Here is a 21202-nt window from a genome sequence, read left to right as displayed (position 1 = left end):
ATCAAGGAGCGAAGTGGATCAAGCCTGTACCAAAATAAACATTGATTTCGAAAGTGCATTTGCGGCATTAAGTTTCATAATTTTTAACGGCTAACGGTGACATCGGTCATTTACGGTTACTCGCATAATTTGACCTTCGATGACCTCTGATGACGTCATTTTGAACCCTAGCGAAAAATGACCGAAGTACTGTTTTCATAGACCTTCTTACGAGCTTTCGAATGTCGTTTGCCGCTTCTCGCGAAGTTACTTAGTTCTTGAGATCTTTGGGGGGCGGTCATCCACCCTCTCGTCGCTTCTAAGTTGGCTCAGAACCCCTTCGGTGCGCGGGTTAATAGATTCATCTGTCAATTTTTAACCCTATTAGTGGCAGGGGGGGTTGTTTTTATCCACCCCTCAGGTTTTTCGGGAATATCTCTGAAACCGCTGAAGCTACGATGCTGAAATTTTCTGACTTTTCCTAAAACTAAATTGGCCACATTCCCTGAAAATTTCAAGTTCATAACTTTACCAGGGGCGGCTCCAGAGCACTGGGAATTGGGGGGTCCTATTCGTGAAGCGAGTCATTTGGGCGAAGATCACGATGCTGCACCAGTTTTACGAACAGTGAATGAAAGGTATCATGTGATAACATATACAGTTTTTGTGCATCCTCTTTTGACACGTTTTTGCTATAATAGGCGGATCCAGGCGTCCAAAAAGGGGGGTTATGTTTTACCTCCCAACATAGGTGCCCTGACACCGCCTATGCATGACCAATACAATTGTAGTCGTTCTCTCATAAGAAAATTGTAACATAACAAGACCATTACCACCCTTTTTAGAAACAGTACCAACAAAAACCTTATTTACTATACTTTTTGTGTACCCCCAATCTCAATGATCTGTATCCGCCTATGATTTTTGAAAATGCATATTTTTAGGATCCATGTGAATTCCTGGTTCATTCTCTATTGATCGGCAAAAGTTGCGTTAAGATTGGTTCAGAAACCTGGCCGTGATAAACAGTCTAAAATGTACCTGCAATTTGCCCGTTTTTACCCCCCCCCCTCTACCCCCCCCCCTATTGACATTTTTTAATTTTTATTTTTTAGAAATGTAGATCACGTTGAGCGAAATCGAATGCCGTTTGAATTTTGAAAATCGGCCCGTAAGATCTCGAGATATCAAGGGGGGGTCGTAAACAGCCCCCCCTGCCACTAATAGGGGTAGCCAGGAGCCTGCCACTAATAGGGTTAAGGATCGACATTCAAAATTGCTATTTTCTTAAAGATTACAGTGCTTAATATTTCTTTACATCCTTCAATTTACATGGATGGGCGGATGGACGGACGGATGGACGGCCTGACATACAAGGTCGTTCTTAACTTAAAGATTGCATTGGTTAATAGTTCTTTTTATCTTTCAATCTTGGTAGATGACGACCTGGCGGCCACCTTGGTGATCGGTGGCGGCACGACGATTTCGGAGCTGCAGGATGGGCGCAACTCTGTGTCCGTTCACCCAGAAACCCAGTGCCTGGTCAGCGATGTGAAATATCGTCTCCCAAACAGTGAGATGAAGATGCTGGCTGCCTTCGCTGCGGCGCACGCTGTGCTATATTTGCCTTTTAGAGGGCCCAGCATGATCCTTTTTGAGGTCATATATGCACGGGTTATGAAGTTCGCGATTCCTCTCAGTGCGGCCGAGAATGCCATCCTTCGTATAATCCACTGTTGCCGATTCAGAGGCACCAGTGCAGTGGTCGGGTGACCGAGCAGGGCCCTGTTTCACGGCACGGCACTACTGTGCGCTGCGCTACTAGTATCGCGGTATTGAGTTTCCATAGAAACATCTACAAACTTGGACGCTCCAACATTGAGAGCGTTCGAGTATGTGGATGTTTCAAATAGGAACTCAGCACCGCGATACACGTAACGCACTGTAGTGTCGTGCCGTGAAACATCTTCAGTACCTATAGGCACTGCAAGGCCCTATATAGCCTGCAAGGCCCTATAGTAGGCACTGAAGATGATGTGAGTTGAGAAGGCCTCAGTCAGTTTTTTTACGGAGTTTTTGTTGTCAGTGCTTTCCTAGTTCGTACACCTGTGCTTTGATTTCAGAGACCGTACGTTTGGTGTCGATACTCGTTACACGAAGGAATGCTCAGCTGTTTTTAAAGTACATGATGAAACGTGACTTAGTGACCTGATGACCTGTGCTGTGAAGAAAATGTGATTTGTGCAGCTTGTGATATCCTCAGGGAAGTCAGTGTTAGGAGGAACCAATCTGTAGCAACCTGTGATCTGTCGTTTCAAGTTATTTTAAATAAACAACACGTTGGAGAGATGCACCATAGTTGACTTTATCGAAAGTGCTCAGAAGACGACAGTAGATACAATCACGCTGGGGGATAGTTATGGCTGGCGATGTATATTTACCCAGTCGTATTTTTACTCCCTCTGGAAAAGAGCATACAATTATTATCGTTTACTTTTGTTTTGTATGCGGATTATAACGTGAGCTATTTTTACATCTTGACTTAAATTGTACACATTCAGCTTCGCAGCCCGCTGGTATTTCTACACCATGTCGCAAGGCGTAGAAATTGTTTTGGCTTAAATTGCACTGTGGCGTAAAATTATTATCGTAAATTACAAGCTTAATTCTTCCTAACGCCCCTTTACACCCTTTACCTTGGGGTGTAAAATGAATTGATTTGGGGTGGAGATTTGTGTACCGTACTTTTATTCCGCAACGGGTGTAGTTCTAAGCTTACGAGGATATATTACTTACTACCGGGTGGCAGAAATAATCTCCAATTGTCCATGCAAACATCTTTTACTCTGGCATAAAATGAAGTTAAAAGGGGTGGATATTTGTGTACCGTAATAATATTCCAATTTCAGGTGTAGTTTTTCTTTCAGTGGATTATGCAATCAAACACGCAGAAAAAGATGATCAATAGGACAAAGGAAAAGAAGAACTAGGTAAAAAGGACGAGGCGTTTATCAAGGAATAGAAAAAAAAACGGTGAATACCCGGATTGTCCGGCGGGAAGCTTACCCAAAGTAAAGGTGAATTATGAACACATCTACAAGATAAACGGCGAAGTTATTAGACATTATATTGAATCATTGATGTGTAGGTATGTGTAATAATTATATGCGTGTTGAATTGATCAAATTGATCGATGGATGTCAGATCATTTTTTAAATGAACAGTGTGTCGTATTGTGATACCAATTATGTCTAAATGTGATGTGACTTGACTGTGTGTTTATTAAATCGTCTAATAACTTCGCTAAGGAAAATCCATGTTTTAAAGGATATCTGGATAGAATCCAGAGTTTAGAACCGAACGCTCGCCATGTTCAGGAAGCCGGGCACAGAGACCCTGCTGACGAGTGACCAGGTTATTTGGCGTTTAGCACCACAACCGCAAATGGTCGTAGTTCCTTCAGGAGCAAATAATGGGTAAGTGACGCACGCAACATCTCGAAAAGGTTGGTCAAACGATCAGACATAATAGAATCGTTTTGATCAGTACATTGATCCGGCATTCCACATTTCTTCGTCGTAGCTTTACAAAGCACAATATTGACTATGTGCAATTCGAAGCCAGCCTTAAGCTGAGTGACTCATCTATCCCAGTGAGGACTACGCTGCGGTCCCCACAGAGTGGGATATAAGGCCAAATGTCTCGGCACGAATCACACCAGCTGGCAGTCGATAAAAGTTGTTCTCACGACGGGCTATCTGGCAAAGGCACCAAACCTAGCGAAATCTATTCAAATCTCTAAGTTTATTATTAACAGAAATCAGCCAAAGGTACTCCCAAATCTAGTTTACTCGCCGATTTTAGGCCACTTATTTTTCACCCTTCGACCTTTTTACCGATGCGAACGAAACGAAAGCAATTGCAACTCGAAATAATATGAAGAGATCTTTATATTTTGTACGAAGAGATATAATATTTCAGAGATTATTTTGCATCAAGAGGTATTAGGGGAAGCGGGGGTAGCACCGCCATGTGGGAAACACCGCCATCCTCTCTATCGGCAAAACTCTGAATTGTAAATGTAAACACCCGCCATTTCGGTGTCCGAACGGAAACGGGACGCCGCGTGAGGTAGGTTTCGCTAAGATTTATTTGATTTTGAGATCACAATTGCCCATTTTGTGAATTTCAAACCATCGTTGTAATCATTTGGCATGTTTGAGCAGCAAGTAAGGGGTGAGACTAAATGCTTACTTCGAAATCTAAGCTGCGTTGCGGCATTGGCGGTTATGTGCGGCGTGTATGCCGCATGATTAGTAAGCGGCGACCACTAAATTAAAAACTCAATAGCTTTGACCTGTTTTCAATGGATAACACTGCATACCAAAAATGTCCATCGCTCTCGTCATAGGATATTTAGATTTAAATAACTAACTTATCTACATCATTGTTTTGAACCAAATTAATACTTTCAACTTGACCCTCGCCCGTATTTGTGTTTTTCCATCCGCGAACGTATAAGGTATAACCCCTTGCCGTTTCGCTCCTGATCAAGCTAGAGCTTCGCGGAAAAAACGAGCGTGTTGCCCGTGACGAGAGGAAGCCGATGATACCCAATTTTAAGGTCCTAGGTCATCGGTTGACCTTCCAGGTCAGGTCAATGACCCAAAAGGCGGGAAAATTGGGACCTGTTAGAACGTCGTAGTGTGGCTGCTATGGGGTTTTTCGGGGTGCTGATCACGAATATCATGCTAGTTTTGTTCACAGATGATGTCTTCATTCATTTAGGCCAGGTCGGGTTAGGTCAGGTCAGGTCAACCAGTAGAGGTCCTGCCGGGTATTTGTAGTAGGTGTCAACCGCCTCTGACAGCCTCGTAACATGTTACGAAGGCACCAAAACTACTTTGTAAACGTTCATGTGATTGCTTAATTCGAATTCTGCTAGAAAAAAAATGGCCTAGAAACATGTCAAACTCGAAAAAGTGAACCGAGGTCACCAAAGGTCAATGAACTGACCTGACCTTCAGGTGACCTTTACACCCACCCTAATGCATGGGGGCAACATCATATCACATGTTTGAACGCTTGAAACCACGAAAAGACTGCAAACGCGCTGCTAATGCGAGCCGACATACGCCGAATCGCGGTTCCGGCCAAACATGGTCTCGAAAAGTAGGTCACAGGTCAAAGGTTATTTGCGTCAGGGTCATGAAATTTTCAGGGTAGGTGTAAAATTGATCAACGCGAGGGTACTAAAATTTACGTCGTGACCGGCCGCTTTTTACGCGAGTTATTTGCGAAAAACCGAGGGGAGTCCGTTCGACCCCCCCCCCCCCTAAAGGGCGAGGGTTAACTCACAGTCCGAACTCCGAACAAGTTCGGTCTTGTTTGTGAATTTGTCGGAGCATCACCTAAATCTAGTAGAGATGATGGAGGGAAACTAGGCTTTTAAGGAGGGAAGGGAGTCGGTGGCGGTCAGGGGCACTACAAGCTGGTGACAGGGCTGACATAGGTACCATGTTTTGATAGCGTGACTGAAACTTTTTGGGTAGCCAGGAAATCGCATGTGAGAGCCTATTGAAATTCTTACATCGGCCTTTATATGCACCAGTCGTATACTGAGGTGCGGGATTTGGCATACGATTTCCAGACAATCGAAAGACTGTTTGGAGCCAACGAAGGAAGGAATGAGTGAGTACTAAGTTGAAAGCATTAATTTGGTTCAAAATAATGATGCAGATAACTTAGTTATTTAAATCTAAATATCTTATGACGAGAGCGATTGGCATTTTTGGTATGCAGTGTTATTCATTGAAAACAGGTCAGAGCGTTTCAGTCTTTAATTTAGTGGTCGCCGCTTACTTATCATGCGGCATACACGCCGCACCGCACATAACCGCTAATCCCGCAACACAGCTTAGATTTCGAAGTAAGCATTTAGTCTCACCCCAAGTAAGTGGTCATTTCAAGTCAAAATGCCTTGATTTTTACGTTAAATTTGAGAGCATGAAGTGCTCTTTGTTGAGAAAGGAATTACAGAAGAATCGCGTCCCGGCTTGTTTTGCTGTCGGGGCGTTGTCGGTCCATGACTGTGAGTGGGGTAACACCGCCATGCTCGGCGGTGCTACCCCAAGGGGTGGCAAAATGGATAAAGCCGCAGTGATGATTCACTCAGCTCGGAGAAGAGCTTTAGTTAGGCCGCAAACGTCGTCTGTTTTTTAACCTCACGTTTGACTTCACTGGATGTTTCGAAATAAACGTGAATTTGTCATGCTTTGTATGCATATTGTCCGCAACAAACAGTCTGATCTGTGACAAACTAACAACCAACTCTTGTGTGTCTTATATGAGTTTGAGTTACTATTTCAGACAGCAGTAACGCTTCCAAGGGTGGCTGTCACCGTAAGGCCGATCTGTGGATAACATCGCCATCAGTGGCGGTCAGGGGCGGATCCAGAAAATCTTCAAGGGAGGGGCCATTAGAAACCAGGAGGCCCCCCATAATCCCACCTGTTGGAGGCCCCATCTTCCCACTTGTTGGCCCCCCCCAAAAAAAAACTGCGTCTATTGAGCTTATCTAGCTGTTCAGGCAACATCTCAACATCTGTGCAGGCTTGGAGGCCCTCTGTGCAGGTTAGGAGCCAGGAGGCCCCATAGGCGGTCCCAGGGGGGGGGGGCCACGGGGGCCATGGCCCCCCCTTTGGTGCTGAAAGGTGGGGCCATACTATCTTTTGGCCCCACCTTTCAGATCGAACAAAAGTCTTAGAAAGCCTTTTGTATGTTTCATTTTCTTTCTTGCGCCATCAAAGGACGTAAATTTCACTCATGAGTGGGCTCAGTTTCGCATTCTGTCAATTTGGCGTTCAGCGTCGCTGGCACAGGTTCACGAGTATGGCCGGATCTTATATGGAATATCAGCGTGGGTTTACTTGAGGCTCTCGTAGGCCCAGCAATGGCTCTGGCATGAGACCCTCTTCGGCAGTGGCGGGTGGGCCCTGCCAAATGAGCGTGGCTCTACGACACTAAAGTAAGACCTCATGGGTTGGTGCTGTGCACCTCAGAAGCCCGGTGGTGACGCCGTATGCCAGCTTGGTTTCTTAAGGATTAGCGTGGGACCTCCGGGGCCTGCATAGAGTTTGCATGAGCTAGTATGCAATCTCAGAGGCCCGTGTGTAATGTGTACACAGTGGCGGTCGCGGGGGGAGGGGCATCAGGGCCATATCCCCCAAAGGCCAATAAAGGGGGCCATCATATCATTTGTCCCCCTCAAACAACCGATGGGCCCCCATAGGTGTATGGGGCCCTGGCCCTTATTCGATCGTCACGAGGCTAAAAAAAACTCCCAGCTATTAATATAGCTCCCACACCGGTCTTTGAGCGTGCTACAATAACCTCTGAGGGAACTTCAGTGGCGGTCAAGCGCCCACGTTGGCCGCTAAGAGCCCACATCAACCTTTGAAAATCTGGCCTATAAGGGTCCCTAACCGGCCTCAAGGGCCCCAACCGGCGTCTGAGCGTCTCACACCGGTCTCTGGTGGCCTTATTTCTGTCTCTGATGTCCCAAGACGAACCTTTAGGTGCCAATGAGGGCCCCGCACTGGTTGCTAAAGACCCGATGCCGGCCTCTAAGGGCCTGCATTGGCCTCTGAGGAGGGCCCATCTTGGCCTTTGAGGGCCCTCTGCTGGCCTCTGGGGTCTAACGACGGCTCATGCCGGTCTTTTAGAGCCCCACGCTGACCTCTGAGGGCCCCATGTTGGCCTGTAATGAGTAAGGACCCACATTAGCCTCTGAGAGCCCAACTCGGTCTCTGATTGTCTCAAACTACTGGCCTTTGCAGTTTGCAGGCCCTGTACTGGTAGTGGTCTCTGAGGGCCCTCAACTGGCCTCTAAGTGAAAACATACATGGGTGGGCTTCTAAAGATCAGAGGGCTTACGCAGACTCCTGCGACCTGCACAGCCTTACGTTGGTCCTGATAGAGATCACTTTACGTCCTGCTGGTCCCGCGTAGATTCCCTCATATTTCGACGTCGGGACCCCATGAGCCGTTGTGGGTCCTGGGGCTGGCAAAGACTGATGTAGTCCTCAGGGCTCAGGGCCAGTCTTTTTAGCATGAGGACTAGGCAGGTTGAGTGAGCCCCAATAGAGCCGTTGCGAAGCCCGCAGGAGTCGCACGCGGCCCTCAGATGCCAATTTTGAAAGCCAGGAACCTTTGTTCTCCAGAGGTCGGTGTACCTACTCTCTCCCGCCGCCACAGAACTATATGAGCAAAAGTCATAATAGTCTGAAAATGCTCTCTGGGTTTCACATGCTTGTTCAAAGCAAGAGGTAGGTACCTATCTGATTCTGTACTTTTCTGAATTGTTTTATAGTGGGAAGGTCATGAATCCGCGTGCCCGACCTTCCAGTCTATGCTACACCGATCCGTCGCCATGGTGCAGACTGCAGTGGCCCGCGCGGTGGAAACACCGTGTGACGGGAAATGGAACTGGTGATTTTGCCTTAAATTTAGCTTAAAGATTTCACGTAAGAATGAGATGGCTGAGGCATAAGTAGTGCCAACTGCGCGGCGCCTCAGGGACGTAAAACATTAGCCGATCACCCCCCCCCCCTCCGGTGACGGATAAATGTCATGTCCCGCGAGTGTGAGTTTGGCCCCCCCTTTTGCTAGCGGCTGCGACCGCCAGTGGGAGGCCCTGTAAAAGTGGTCATCTCTGTGAGTATAAGAGACCTCCAAGTTATGAAAAGCTTTACCAATCTTCTAACAAAGAAGTCTTCTCAGCTAGTCTTCTAAGAAATAACTAAGTGGGTAGGTTAAAAAAAAAAAACTCATCGGATTTCGGCCACTTTATTTTCAGGAGGCCCCCTTTTCAGCTTTTTAACTTTTTAACTTTTTATTTTATTTTTGAAAAAAATCGGCCAAGGGGGGGGGGGGCATGGCCCCCATGGCCCCCCCCCCTTGTATCCGCGCCTGGTGGCGGTGCTACCCGCACATTTTTTGGAGGACGAAAAATGCAGGACTTGTTTTCGACGTCTGTAAAGTAGCGAAATTTTATAATGGAGCGCTGGAAACTATGCCAACATGTAGGAAAACATTTCTACTTTCACATGAATGCAAAAGAGCTTCGTTTTTACTACGCATATCAGCTCGGTGAGCAGAAATGCTTAAGGTGGCGGTGCTCCCCCCGCTTCCCCTACTTTGTATGAAGAGATATAGCGTCGTATAACTCTTCGTATTATGAGTTTATTTCAATGTTTTAATCGAAAATGATGTCTGATAACTTGATAAATAAGGTTTCTAGCATTTAGTAATTAGTACCTACTACCAAGGCTGAGACCCTACCAAAAAACACTGCACCTAATTTGACTAAATTGCACCAAATGTCTGTGACCTTACATCAGTACGTCACTAGTACTGCGCCGAACTCTGCTGAGTTTAACCCGCGCCCCGCTGGGGGGGGGGCAGAATCTGCCCCCCTCTCGTTTTTTCGCTAATAACTTCTAAACGCGTTACGCCAGGGACGTGAAACATTCTGTACCTTATCATACATCAATTTGACACGATGCCTGAAAATTTGAGCGAAATCCGTCAGAATTTTTTTGAGAAATTGACGTTTTAGTGACGTCATGTTCGCCATTTTCGCCTCAAAAACGGCAAAATTTCAAACGCCGCTAAAATCTTCAATTTTAACCTTCGCCCCAGTGGGGGGGGGGGGCATATGCTACCACCCTGTCGCGTTTTTTTGCGTGTGAATAAAAAACCGCGGCGCGTAGCGCCGCGCCGCTTGGGGTAGCTTGTGGTACATGAATTTTGGACAATGTGTGAAATTTTTGACCCCAGGTCATGTCAGGTCAGGTTACCAGATCAAGTTAACTGACCAAGCCTAAAAAAAGTTTGCAATCATGTCCAGCCTGCAGTGTTTGTCAGAAAGGTTTCAAACTTGGTGGATTGCATGCTGTTATGGGCGCCTACAATTTGTATATCTCGGATTTTTTATATCCGTGACCTAAGGTCAGCTCAGTGGCGTGACCTTTCCATTACAAGTCAATAGAGAAAAATGAAAATGCCTCTAGATCCGTGTGTATGCATCGGAACAGTCCAACTATTTCAGAATCACAATGATTTAGTCCACTCGTGATGACCAAGGTGTCATTTTTGCTGATAGCCTCTTGACAGGTCATCCGAGGTCACTTGAGGCTACAAACAGTTTTTTGCCAATAACTCGCGATTGGAAAGGGATAGAACGCTGGGGATGGTCTCATTGTGTTTGTCTTGTTGAGACGCATCGACTGATATGCAACATGACCTTTTCCGGTCAGGTCATGACCTTGACATGAGGTCAAATTTTCAAGTTGACCTTTCAAGGTCAAATTATAGTTCATTCGACGCGTCTCGGCGAGGGGAACACGATTCTGGCAATAGAAATGTCGTGGCTTTTTGAAGTCAAAAGTTATTGTCGAAAAACACTTTTCGTAAAAACAGCGATTTTTGGAGTTTTTGCCCTCTGGAAGCTAAACCGTTGACCTGAGGTCAATATTGATAATGACCTTTTCAAAAGAAGAGTTCAAAAGCTATCGTTTGCTGTTTCGTGCGTTTTTCTAGCTACCATAGTTCCTGAGATAGCGGCACGTTTTATGAAAAATATAATGACAATTGGCAAATTTTGACCTTTGATGACCTCTGGTGACCCCAATATTGCTCTAAGGTGAAAAATGGCCGAAATACTTTCAAACGTACGCATTGAGAGCTATCGACTGCTTTTTACCGCGTCTTTCTAGCCCTCTTAGTTTTTGAGTTAGAGGTGGGTGGTAACATATGCCCCCCCTCACTAGGGCGAAGTTGGCTGAGACCGCCACTGGGGCGCGGGTTAAAGGAATCAAGACGTAACAAAAAAGGTTATACGTGATTCTACTGTGTCTATCAAATGGCTATCTCGGTTTTTGAAAATTTTGGATTTTGGCCCAAATTTTTTCAAAAAACTGACTTTTTTGGGAAAATAGTTATAAAATCCAAAATTTTGAGGGTATAAAAACCGGAATATATGTCAGAGAAGTAGTCTATGTGCACCTACATACCAATTTTTAGAAGAATCGGTTCATAAATGTGGGAGTTATTCAAAATTTTATGACGTCACGACACACAAAAATTTTGAAAAATGATTTTTTTTTTTTGAAGTTCTAGACCTCGTACGGAAACAAAAATAGCACCATTCGATTCGCCGTGAAAAACTATATCAGGTAGACACCTTTTTAGGCTTTAACAACCAACTTCAAAATTTGACCTCACTTGACTTGACCTTGACCTGACCTCGACCCCAAATTCATCCAGAGGTGGTCTATATCACTTATTGAGTGTGCCTATTGAATTCTATGAGTAAAATGACCCATAAAACATGTATCGCACATGCCCTTTTCTATATTTTGTTTTTGGTGACCTGACCTGACCTGACCTTGACCTTAACCTTTGAATGACATTTTTGCAACGAATATTGTCTTGGTAGTCTAAGAACACGTTTTGGGCAATCAGTCTCAGTCCATTCTTCGGCAACTACGGTGCAAGGCCGATACTGTAGAAACTTGCATTTTGTACCCTTGACCTGACCTTGACCTGACCTCTGACCTACTTAAGCAAAAATTTTGAGCTCTTTAGATCCGCCTTGTTGAGAGCTTTCAATTGCCGTTTTCCCCGTCTTTCTACGACCATCGGTTCGGAAGTTAGACAGGGGGGCAGAATCTTGACCTTGACCTTTGAATGACATTTTTGCAACGATACGCGCCCCCCCCCCCATACGCGCCCCCCAGCAGGGCGCGTATGGCTGAATAGCCCAGCGCGACACAGGCGCGGCTCCAGAGGGCTGGGGTTAAACGACACGTGCACTTGGCACGATGTTATACCTAATCTATCGAGGTAGGTATAAATGCATATTAGCGTTTTAATGCTGTTAGGTCAGCTCAATGCCTAGTCTGTTCAACGTATAATTCTGCCATGATGATTTAATTCGTTATCTAATATTTTGATGAACCTAAGTTTAATGTTTCATGAAGAAGGAGTGTTGTAAAATTGACATCATATCCATATTTTATCGCGGCTGTTTTCAGATTCTCTTCCCGTTCCGCCACTCGCCCAGCAGTGCCCTCACCACGCCGTCGGTCGGTCAGAGAGGCCATACCCCCGTGCCGTCACGCTGCACCAGAGAGCGGTCCTGTTTTTACTGGTGACGTAACCCGCCAGGCCCAGGCGACTCGGCAACTCGGCTGTGGGCGCTCTCGTGCACTGTGTGCAGTTTGTGTTGTAACGTGTATAGCGCGGGGTGCGGTGCGCAGTATTCATTCACCAATTAGAGCTATCCGTGTATAGGACTGGCGCGGGAGTGCAGAGTGCTCACTGTGACTGGTGCCAGTGTTGTTAGATCTACTCGTTGTCGCTGATCTATTCGTCTCCAGGTCTATTCGCTGTCGGTGATCTATTCGAGAACGCAGCCGTGGGATACCGTGATTGGTTATATGTTCAAGGTGAGCCAATTGGGTGTTGAGATAGTCAATAGCATGAATGAACACACAGAGGCGCATGATTCCAATAAGGAGTGTTTCTAGCTAACGCTTTACAAGACGACTTATTGAATACTTTCAGCCTCTGTAAAATAAGATCGACGGAGCGTACGAATAATAACGCGTTGCTCGATGAAAGGCGAGCCTTTTGGCTTTTGCAGTCCATAACGAGTGCAGGATGTCAATGGTGGGGTGTCTTGGGTGTAATAACCTGAAGTGTATATCTATAAAAGCGTATACCTACAGAATATACCTAAAGCGCGGCTTGCTACATTCTTTTAGCTCAAAACCTGAACCGACTTTTCGTAGCTTTTGTAACGTAAAGGTGTATTGTTTTTAAATAGTTTCCTAATGTCTCTCTCGGGAGTGAGTCCCAACCTACCACATCATGTAAGATCTCTATGACCACATCCCTTTCCACTACCTAATCTTCACTCCAGATGTCGAAGAGTCAGCAGCTGCCGTTCAAGATGATTCCCCTGCCAGACGACATCCAGAAGAGAATCGCCAGCGACTTCAGGGGCTTCCCCAACGGCCTTGTCAGCTGCAACCACTGGGGCTACAAGGTGTCCGCCACGACCACGGAACAAGAGCTGGATGGCATATTCAACTACCCGCTGGATCCACGTGACGTTTGGCTGGTGACGCCGCCAAAGTGCGGAACCACCTGGAGCCAGGAAATGGTGTGGCTTATCGCCAACGATCTGGATTATGAAGGAGCCAAATCACCACTGATGCCAGACAGGTAGGAGTTGAGAAGTCACTGCCGAGGGGGCCATGCAGAGGCCCGCCCGCCGCTCATAAAAACCGGAAATGGTTGCATTCCCGTCAAGTAGATTTTTCAAGTAACTTCAACTTTCAAGTAGATTTTTCATACCATAGACCTCTGTACACCGGTGTACAGAGGTCTATGTTCATACCAAATCAGTTGAAGCTTCCGTCCACGATAAAATCACTATGGTATCGAAATACTGATGATAAATTTGTAAAGACGTTTCCGGGTTCGATGGAAAGGCGTTTACAGCGTTCTTCTTCATCCAGCCCGAATGCCTTCCCAGGTGGAACTTTCCCGACTTTGTGACCGTGATCGACAAGGACGACATGCCCCGCTGGTTCCGCGGCAGTGTTCGCCACGGGCCGGGCCAGCCCAACGGGCCATGGGCCGGGCTGGGCTACGGGCTGGGCCGGGCCCCCAAATATCATTAGTTAACGGGCTATGGACGGGCTGGGCCAAGAGCTTTGTGCACTATGTGTTTTGCGACTAATGTCAATTTAAGAAAATTTGGAAACTGATGCAAACAAAACCCACTGGGAAAATACAAATACTAAACCAAATTTAAGCAATGTGAAAGAAAACCTACCTGATACTGAATTTTGGGAATCTTGAGAATTATCCAATATCACATCATGTCACACATAGGAGGGTTTTCATAAAAATTCCGCAACCAAAAAGATCAGAGAATCTCTAGCATCATGAGTTTGTAATAAAAGTTAAAATGTAGTCATCAGAATAACTTACTTAGCACTACAACTCCAAAAACTAAGAAGCCACTCAACAATGATGGGCTACAGGGCTACATTAAGTTTAACACTTATATATGGCGATAGTGAGACAATTCCAACACAGTCTTTTTTCCTTCACCGACGGCTTTTTAACGAACAGAACCTTAAAAGGATACTCACAAAACACACTGTAAGTAACGAGGAGCTCTACAGAGTATTTCGCGATGAAAGCTTCTTTAAATGTCCATAAATTTGTCAAAATAAATCACAACAAACCAGCCCCTTCTCAACAAAATTTGCAATCATGGCGGCGGCGCTATGTTTATGTGGCGGCATCTAGGTAGTATACACAACAGTATATCAAATAAATACGTTTTTTAAGTAAGTATCAAGGTGAAAAACAAAATTAAACAAATAAGAAATAAAACCTAAATCACGAAGTCTGAAAACTCGAACGAAAAACAAAACAAAAACTTGATCATATATGTTTTATTATACAATTGGTCAAAATTCCTACCTGCCGCAGCTGCGACAATCAAGAAGTGTTCGCTCATTTTCGATTGATGATGATGATGCGTAAAAGTCGCAAAGATACCCAATGATATTTCAAGCTTATCATGTTTTCTGCTTACGCTGCTAGCGATATCCATATCTTGAAAAGAGCCTAACATAAAATAGCAAGGAAAGTAGCAGATAGTTGTCCACAGAGATTCGGTTGACACGTGGGCATGAATTGAAAATAGATAAGATCAGTTTTGCTGATAAATGGATGGATTTTCTCTTTTTTTGGAAGACAGTGCTAAAGTTAGTGTCACCTATTTTGTATGCTTTCTCAGGCGTTTGATATTGCAGCATCTATGGAGTGAATTTAACAGCAAGGTCAATCCCAGACAGATTCATCAATGGCCATAAGTCAAGCTTTTTTTCTGCTGGTAAGTGCTGGGAAGTATAGAGTATGTGGCAAATACTTCCTTCAAGTATGCATTAGAGTCACCAATTATGAATGATAATGTTCACACACATCAGCTTGCAAGATAACTTTACTCATAGAATGTAGTTAATATAATCATGTGAACTTTTTATAGGTGTGTAATCATGACCTAATTGACTGAGGTGCTTGCTGTTACTGTTAAAATTTGTGCCATAGGTGCTTGAAATGATTATATTCATTGAAAAGAAGGGAGTCATGATTGCCATGTTAATATTCATGCAATTTGAATTGTTCTCAAAATAGTGTAATCAATCATGCTTATTATAGCAATAGACTAAGACAATAACTAGATTGCTATTTTTGACGGGCCGGGCCGGGCTGGGCTTGGAATATTTGCCAAGAGCGGGCTACGGGCTGGGCCGGGCTCTGAACCCATGGGCCCGGGCCGGGCTGGGCTGGGGATTTTGGGGCCCGTGGCGAACACTGTTCCGCGGTCCGACGGATGACTTCAGCGCGCTGACCGGCGACCCACACCGACCGGCGCCGCGCTACGTCAAGTGCCACCTGCCACTGTCCATGTACCGGCCGCAGCTGCTGGAGACCTGCCGGGTGGTCTACGTGGCCAGGAATCCCAAGGACCTCTGCGTGTCCCTCTACCACCACAGCCGCTTCTTCTACTGCTACGACTTCGAGGGCGACTTCGAGGTGGGTTGACGGGTGTTTATGCGCTGCATATCATCCGGGAACTATAATCATTGGTTGTAAACGGAAGAGACATCTGGCGTCTGCTAACTGATGTAGGGTCACGAGGAACTATTTCACTTTTTAGACAGGTGTTGACTGTTGTCAAAGAGAATGTCCATGTCTTAACGTTTCAGAGCATCAGCTCAGCAGCGTGACAGCGTCCATGGGGTAAAAACTAAAGCACCAGTTTCCGGCGACTAACAAAGTGGAATGCTTTTTTTTCTCGGCAGCTGTTCCTGCAGTACTTCATGGATGGCAACATTACCGATCTTCCCTGCGTGGAGCACATGATAGAGGCCTGGAACCTGCGTCCCCACCCCAACCTCTGCTTCCTCTTCTACGAGGACATGAAACGCGATCTCAAATCGCAGATCCGCAAGGTGGCCAAGTTCCTGGGAAAGGATTTCTCTGAAGAACAGGTGACCAAGCTGGCCGAGCACCTGCACATCGACAACTTCAAGAAGAACCCCTACGTCAACCGAGAGAACCTAAAACAGGATGGCGTGGCGTACACTGACAGAACCGACTTCATCAGGAAGGGCAAGACGGGCGATTGGAAGGGCGCTTTCACAGCCGAGATGAACGACAAGTTCGACCGCTGGCTCGAAGACAAGCTGAAGGGAACTGACCTCAGGTTCACCATGGAGCTGGACACGCAAGATTGACTCGACCGGACCCAGAGGCTTCCAACGTGGTACAATCGTGGACAAAAGTTTTGTCCACGACTGTACCTGGGTTTTGTACCTGGGTTTTGTCACAAAACCCAAAGGCTTGGAAAGGGTTTAGGGGTGCGCTGTAAAAATTGGTAAATTCTCTCCAGTGAGGCTTTGTCATGTGATAGCCGAAATGAATATAATATAGCATGATCGCCATTTTGGGCGCGGCAACTGGAAATTGTCAATACCTGATGTAGCATACGGCTGCACTGCGACAGTTGGAACTACATGGAAACTACATGGGCGACTACATGGAAAACTGGGACAAAGCTGGTGAACGAACGACAAATATTGCCAGAAATAACTCAGAAACAATACCCCCGGGTCTATATTCGTAATAGTAGCCTGTGTATGATGCAGCGTAGGTGTCCGCATCCGGTATAACGCCCACAATTTGGATCAGCCCGCACATATCAGAGGCAATTCTATTCACGGCGTAAACACTCCAGTATATTGCGTTCCACAAATATACACACACTGTGTGCTTCGCAGATCTAACTATGCAGGACAAGTTGACCTCCGTCTAGAGCGGGAAATACCTACGCCTTAACAGCTGCACAAAATTTCTCCGTCAAAATAGTAGTATGATTTGGGGTTTAGGGCGCCCAGACTGCGATGATCATTGGCGTCCACCGCTAAAATAGTAGGCATCGCAAAATTCAGGCAAATCAAACCAGCAAAACTTGGAATGCATAAGAGGAGGTAACTGTGTTACAATGAATTCGTCACAACCTTTGGTACAAAAGAAACAACATCTCCTGAGCATAACTAGCAAACACCGTTATAAGACTATTTATACAAACATTAGCACAGCCTCGCACGAGACAGTTCGCTAAAACACTCGAGGGAAGTTGGCATCCCATAGTTATCGTCAGCATCCCTCGACCTTGATAGCCAATATCCTGGATGCCGAATGCCACGAGAGGAGTAGGTGGTTCAACTATGACGCAAGTGCTAAACCAACAGACGATAAACAACAACCGCAGAGCTATGCTGCGGTAGTAGCCTCTTGACGAGTGAGTGTATACACATAGTGTTACACTGATCAGTCGCTCATATCCTATAACTTACACAATTATGCTTGCACTTCTACGTGTAACTTTACACCGGAACAGTCGTTTACGCTCAAAGGGGTCGGCTTTCATGCTAGAAACAGTTCGCCACATATCACATCTCTTCCCAGCAGTGCCTAATAACCAGCAGTTTGAAAAAACGCCTTCCGTGAATCCTTCCATGCCCATGGAAATTCGAATTCCACTCCAGCAGTTCATGCCATTGGAAGCCCAACGTTCGCCTACCCTTTCGCTCCGTGCCACCACGCCATACAGAACTAGCGGACGACTCACAAACTTTGCGTTCACAACGACCGCCGCCAAGTGTCCCAGAAGTCCTACCTGCACGTGTTGGGACACGGCGGCTGGTAGCGGCCCAGCCTCCGCTGTACCTCTGGAGGCTGGCGGAAGGCGGGCGTCGGCCCACCGACCTCGTCCGACCCGTCGCAGCAGTCGCACACACCGTCCCTGACGCGGCTGGACGGGATGTCGACGCCATGACAGTGAAACGAGCCGTGCGCGCACGCCGCCGTGCCGGGCTCGTCCGTGGCGTCGGCACAGTCGCAGTAGTCGTCATTGATGCGCGACCGCGGCAGCACCTCGCCACTGCGAAGACAGGTGAACTCGGGCAGCCGGTAGAGGGTCGCTACTTCCGGTCTCACGCCGACTGGAACGTCGGGAGGCTTCGCGGCTGGCGGCTGGATCTCCGCCTCCACTCCGCCGTGTAGAGGGGCTGCCTTCACAGGCTCGGGCGCGGCCGGCCTCAAGAGCTCAGGCGGGACCGCCTTCACAGGCTCGGGCGGGGCCCGCCGTCTGTTCCGATCGTCTCCATGCGCCTCCTGCACCGGCGGCGGGTCTCTCAGCGCCAGCGCCCGCTCGTATTTGCGCTGCCCGAGCGGCGCCGAGACCGGGTCGGCGCGTAGTCGGAAGAACACCAGCGCGGCGAGCAGCAGCGGCACGCACACCACAGTCAGCAGGAGGCGGCGCGGCAGGCGGCGAGCACCGTGCCGCCAGCGCACGTAGCACCGGTACCAGTTCCACGCCATGGCGCTAGGCGGGCATCATCGGCCGGCAGAGGTGCAGAGACTCGGTCGACAACAGCAGTGGTTCAGCGGTACATACTGCGGCCTGAGTAAGGGGAAACAGAGTAATCTGTAAATGAAAAAGGTTATCAGAACACACTCTCTGAAATCGAATGAATGAAACATTATCGAATGAAACATTAACAGTAAATGAAAATGGCAGCAGTTGCATTGACAGCACCATGCAATTCTAATCAACTTTAGGGCACCCTAATTGCAGATGTTTAAGGTCAATATTTGAGATGACAAATTTGGCATACCCCTGTCCGTGACATTTGATAAGAAATTAGAGATAGGTATGGATGAGTGAAAGGAAACTGTTACCATCTTAAATTTGAATGTGCATGAAAATTGAGCTAAACTGTATGCTAATAATAAGCAGCCTGCTCTTACTTCTTAGAAAATAAAAAATAAAAACATAAAAATAAAACTAGGCGCCATGTTGGAATACATGGATAGATGGATAGATAAACCCAGAGCTCAGCTACACAGAGCATTTCACATAGGCTTATTCCATCTGGTAGGGACAGGCCAGAGAGTAGGACAAGTCGAATGCCACAGCAGGCATGGCCAGACACTGCCTGGTGGCTGGCCCACTCCACTGACTTCAACGGCTTGCAGCTTGAGCTGCTCCCATCAGCCTGAGTCAGACCATCCCCATCAACACCAATGAAAGCATCATATCCAGTAGCAGCGGAACACCTTCAATTAAGGGGGGGGGGGTCACTGCTGACCAGGGTTGGCAGGGGGTGGCAAAAACTGGTTTTTGCCAGTGGTTTTAACCGGTTTAAACCGGCTGGCAGAAACCCTGGTGGCAAAAACTGGCAAAAACTGGCAAAAAATCAGATGGCCAAACCTACAACTTTTCTAGTTAGGAATGGATTTGAAATGTACAGAAATGCATTTAATGCATTTCTGGTAGTTATATAGATGCACTTAACATTCTGAAGTTGCCTCATTACTTATCCCTGCTTAAAATGTCTATGCAATTATGCATGTCGGTAGACATCCACAACGGAATGTATTTCCATGTAAGGGGAGAGTGGGACAAGGCGGCCTCGGTAAGTAGGGTGTCATGCGGTGCCGTGCGCATATCAATGGCAGATGCCTCTTCGCACTTCTGATTGTGCAGGACTCACCCAGTCACCCTTGCATTGGCTCATTTATTACCCCCAAAAGACATCTTACTAGCTCCTTATGGATAGCCCATGAAAATGTTTCTGAGTTAGGTATGAAACATTTCAATGGTCAATGTCACTTCTGTTTGAAAGCATAAAGCTTTCACCGAATTCTCCTTAAAATGTTTCCTGTTCAAAATCATGTCTAGGCATAGCATTGTGATATTCTGAGTTTTTGCCAGTTTTTGCCACTTTTTGCCGGTTAAAACCGGTTTAAACCGGCAAATGGCATAAACTAGTTTTTGCCGGCAAAAATGCCAACCCTGCTGCTGACTTTTGGTCCCATTCTTTCCATGCAATGCCCATAAGGCTAATGTTAAAATGCTGAACTCAAAGGGGAGCACAGTGCCTCGGTGCTCTCCCCGTTCCGCCGCCTATGATCATATCTCAAGCACCGGAGTGACTTGAACTTGGGCTCTTACCACCAGGCACCAAGAGACCACTGACCAGCCAAGACTGAAAAAACAAGCTATGCAGAATAATATGTCCAGCATAGTGGCTGGATTGGAGCAAATCCAGCTCCAGTGTAATCTCACACATGCTGAATTTCACATATGGCGGCCTAAAAATTCTTCAGCACTGCCAGCTGCCAAATTTCTCGATGCATGTTGACAGCCAATTTTTTGCCATTTTGGTTAATCTAAAAGCAGAATGATACAAAACAGTATGGGTGAGGCAGACAACGCAAGAGCCTTGGACCCAGGGGCGCGGGAACTACTTTCCAACTGGGGGGGCACACCATAATAGAGATCAACCTAGGGTACCCCCAAATCTAGTTTTCTCACCGGTTTTAGGCCACTTATTTTTCACCCCTCGGCTTTTTCAACAAAAAAAGAAAACATTTGCAAAAAAAGTGTGGTATTCCGTCTCAAAGCTGTGGGGGCACCGCCCCCACGGCCCCAGAGTTGGGGGGGCAAGGTGCCCCCACTGCCCCCCCGGCTCCCGCGCCTATGCTTGGACCTTGACCTTCCATACCTCAACCTCAACCTGCCCTGCCAAAAACAAAGCTATCAGGAAGGTTTGAAATGCCTTACAAAATTTGGAGGAGTGCAGCTCAAGCTCAGGCGGATGAATGTATAGACAATCCTGAATCCAAAAACGAGCCATTAGCCCATTAATGTCACTTGTCACGTGTATTGTCCGGAAATCGAACCAGAAAGATTGGATCTAGAGACAAGGAAGGTATTGAACTAACCCATGGACCAATTTGCTCCAGTGGGGGGCCACAACACACAAACCCCGACTCAAGGCCCTAAATACACCCCGACTTATCCAAGCCTCGAGCCCTAACCCAAAACAACAAAACAACAACAACCAAACGTCGGAATTTGCCACTGAACGAATTTGCCATCGCTCATAAATGTGACATGCGCCCCATATATGTCATCCACTTTCTTTGTAAGGGTATTTTTATTTAGTTTCCACGATAGAAAAAACACTTTAGATGTTTATGGGCTTCTCATGATATT

At 46.6% G+C, this 21202-nt stretch overlaps 3 protein-coding genes across 4 annotated transcripts; 2 read left to right on the top strand and 1 right to left on the bottom strand.

The window, feature by feature from the left end:
- The first annotated feature begins 12103 nt into the window (after positions 1-12103).
- Positions 12104-15441, top strand: LOC122391213. The gene is made up of 3 exons (XM_043384908.1): positions 12104-12491; positions 12968-13272; positions 13586-15441. The coding sequence occupies exons 1-3, from the start codon at positions 12483-12485 to the stop codon at positions 13731-13733; spliced, it is 462 nt and encodes a 153-aa protein (XP_043240843.1). The 5' UTR covers positions 12104-12482; the 3' UTR covers positions 13734-15441.
- Position 15442: 1 nt separating this feature from the next.
- Positions 15443-16595, top strand: LOC122391212 (sulfotransferase 1C2-like). The gene is made up of 3 exons (XM_043384907.1): positions 15443-15666; positions 15936-16417; positions 16468-16595. Exons 1-2 carry the CDS (start codon positions 15538-15540, stop codon positions 16368-16370), a joined length of 564 nt encoding a protein of 187 aa, XP_043240842.1. The 5' UTR covers positions 15443-15537; the 3' UTR covers positions 16371-16417; positions 16468-16595.
- Positions 16596-16844: 249 nt separating this feature from the next.
- Positions 16845-21062, bottom strand: LOC122391211 (SCO-spondin-like). Of its 2 annotated transcripts, none has more exons than XM_043384905.1 (2): positions 20929-21062; positions 16845-18601 (listed from the first exon to the last, which is right to left on the bottom strand). In XM_043384905.1, the coding sequence occupies exon 2, from the start codon at positions 18517-18519 to the stop codon at positions 17812-17814; it is 708 nt and encodes a 235-aa protein (XP_043240840.1). In that variant the 5' UTR covers positions 18520-18601; positions 20929-21062; the 3' UTR covers positions 16845-17811. The 2 variants fall into 2 exon arrangements, with proteins under 2 accessions (XP_043240840.1, XP_043240841.1); XM_043384906.1 differs by having other exon boundaries at positions 21025-21044.
- Between the last annotated feature and the right edge of the window lie 140 nt (positions 21063-21202).

The sequence above is a fragment of the Amphibalanus amphitrite genome, unplaced genomic scaffold (assembly GCF_019059575.1).
Source record: "Amphibalanus amphitrite isolate SeventyFive unplaced genomic scaffold, NRLGWU_Aamphi_draft 000426F_arrow, whole genome shotgun sequence".
Taxonomy (NCBI): domain Eukaryota; kingdom Metazoa; phylum Arthropoda; class Thecostraca; order Balanomorpha; family Balanidae; genus Amphibalanus; species Amphibalanus amphitrite.
Note: the sequence above shows the minus strand (reverse complement) of the source record. Positions and strands in the feature narration are given on the sequence as shown.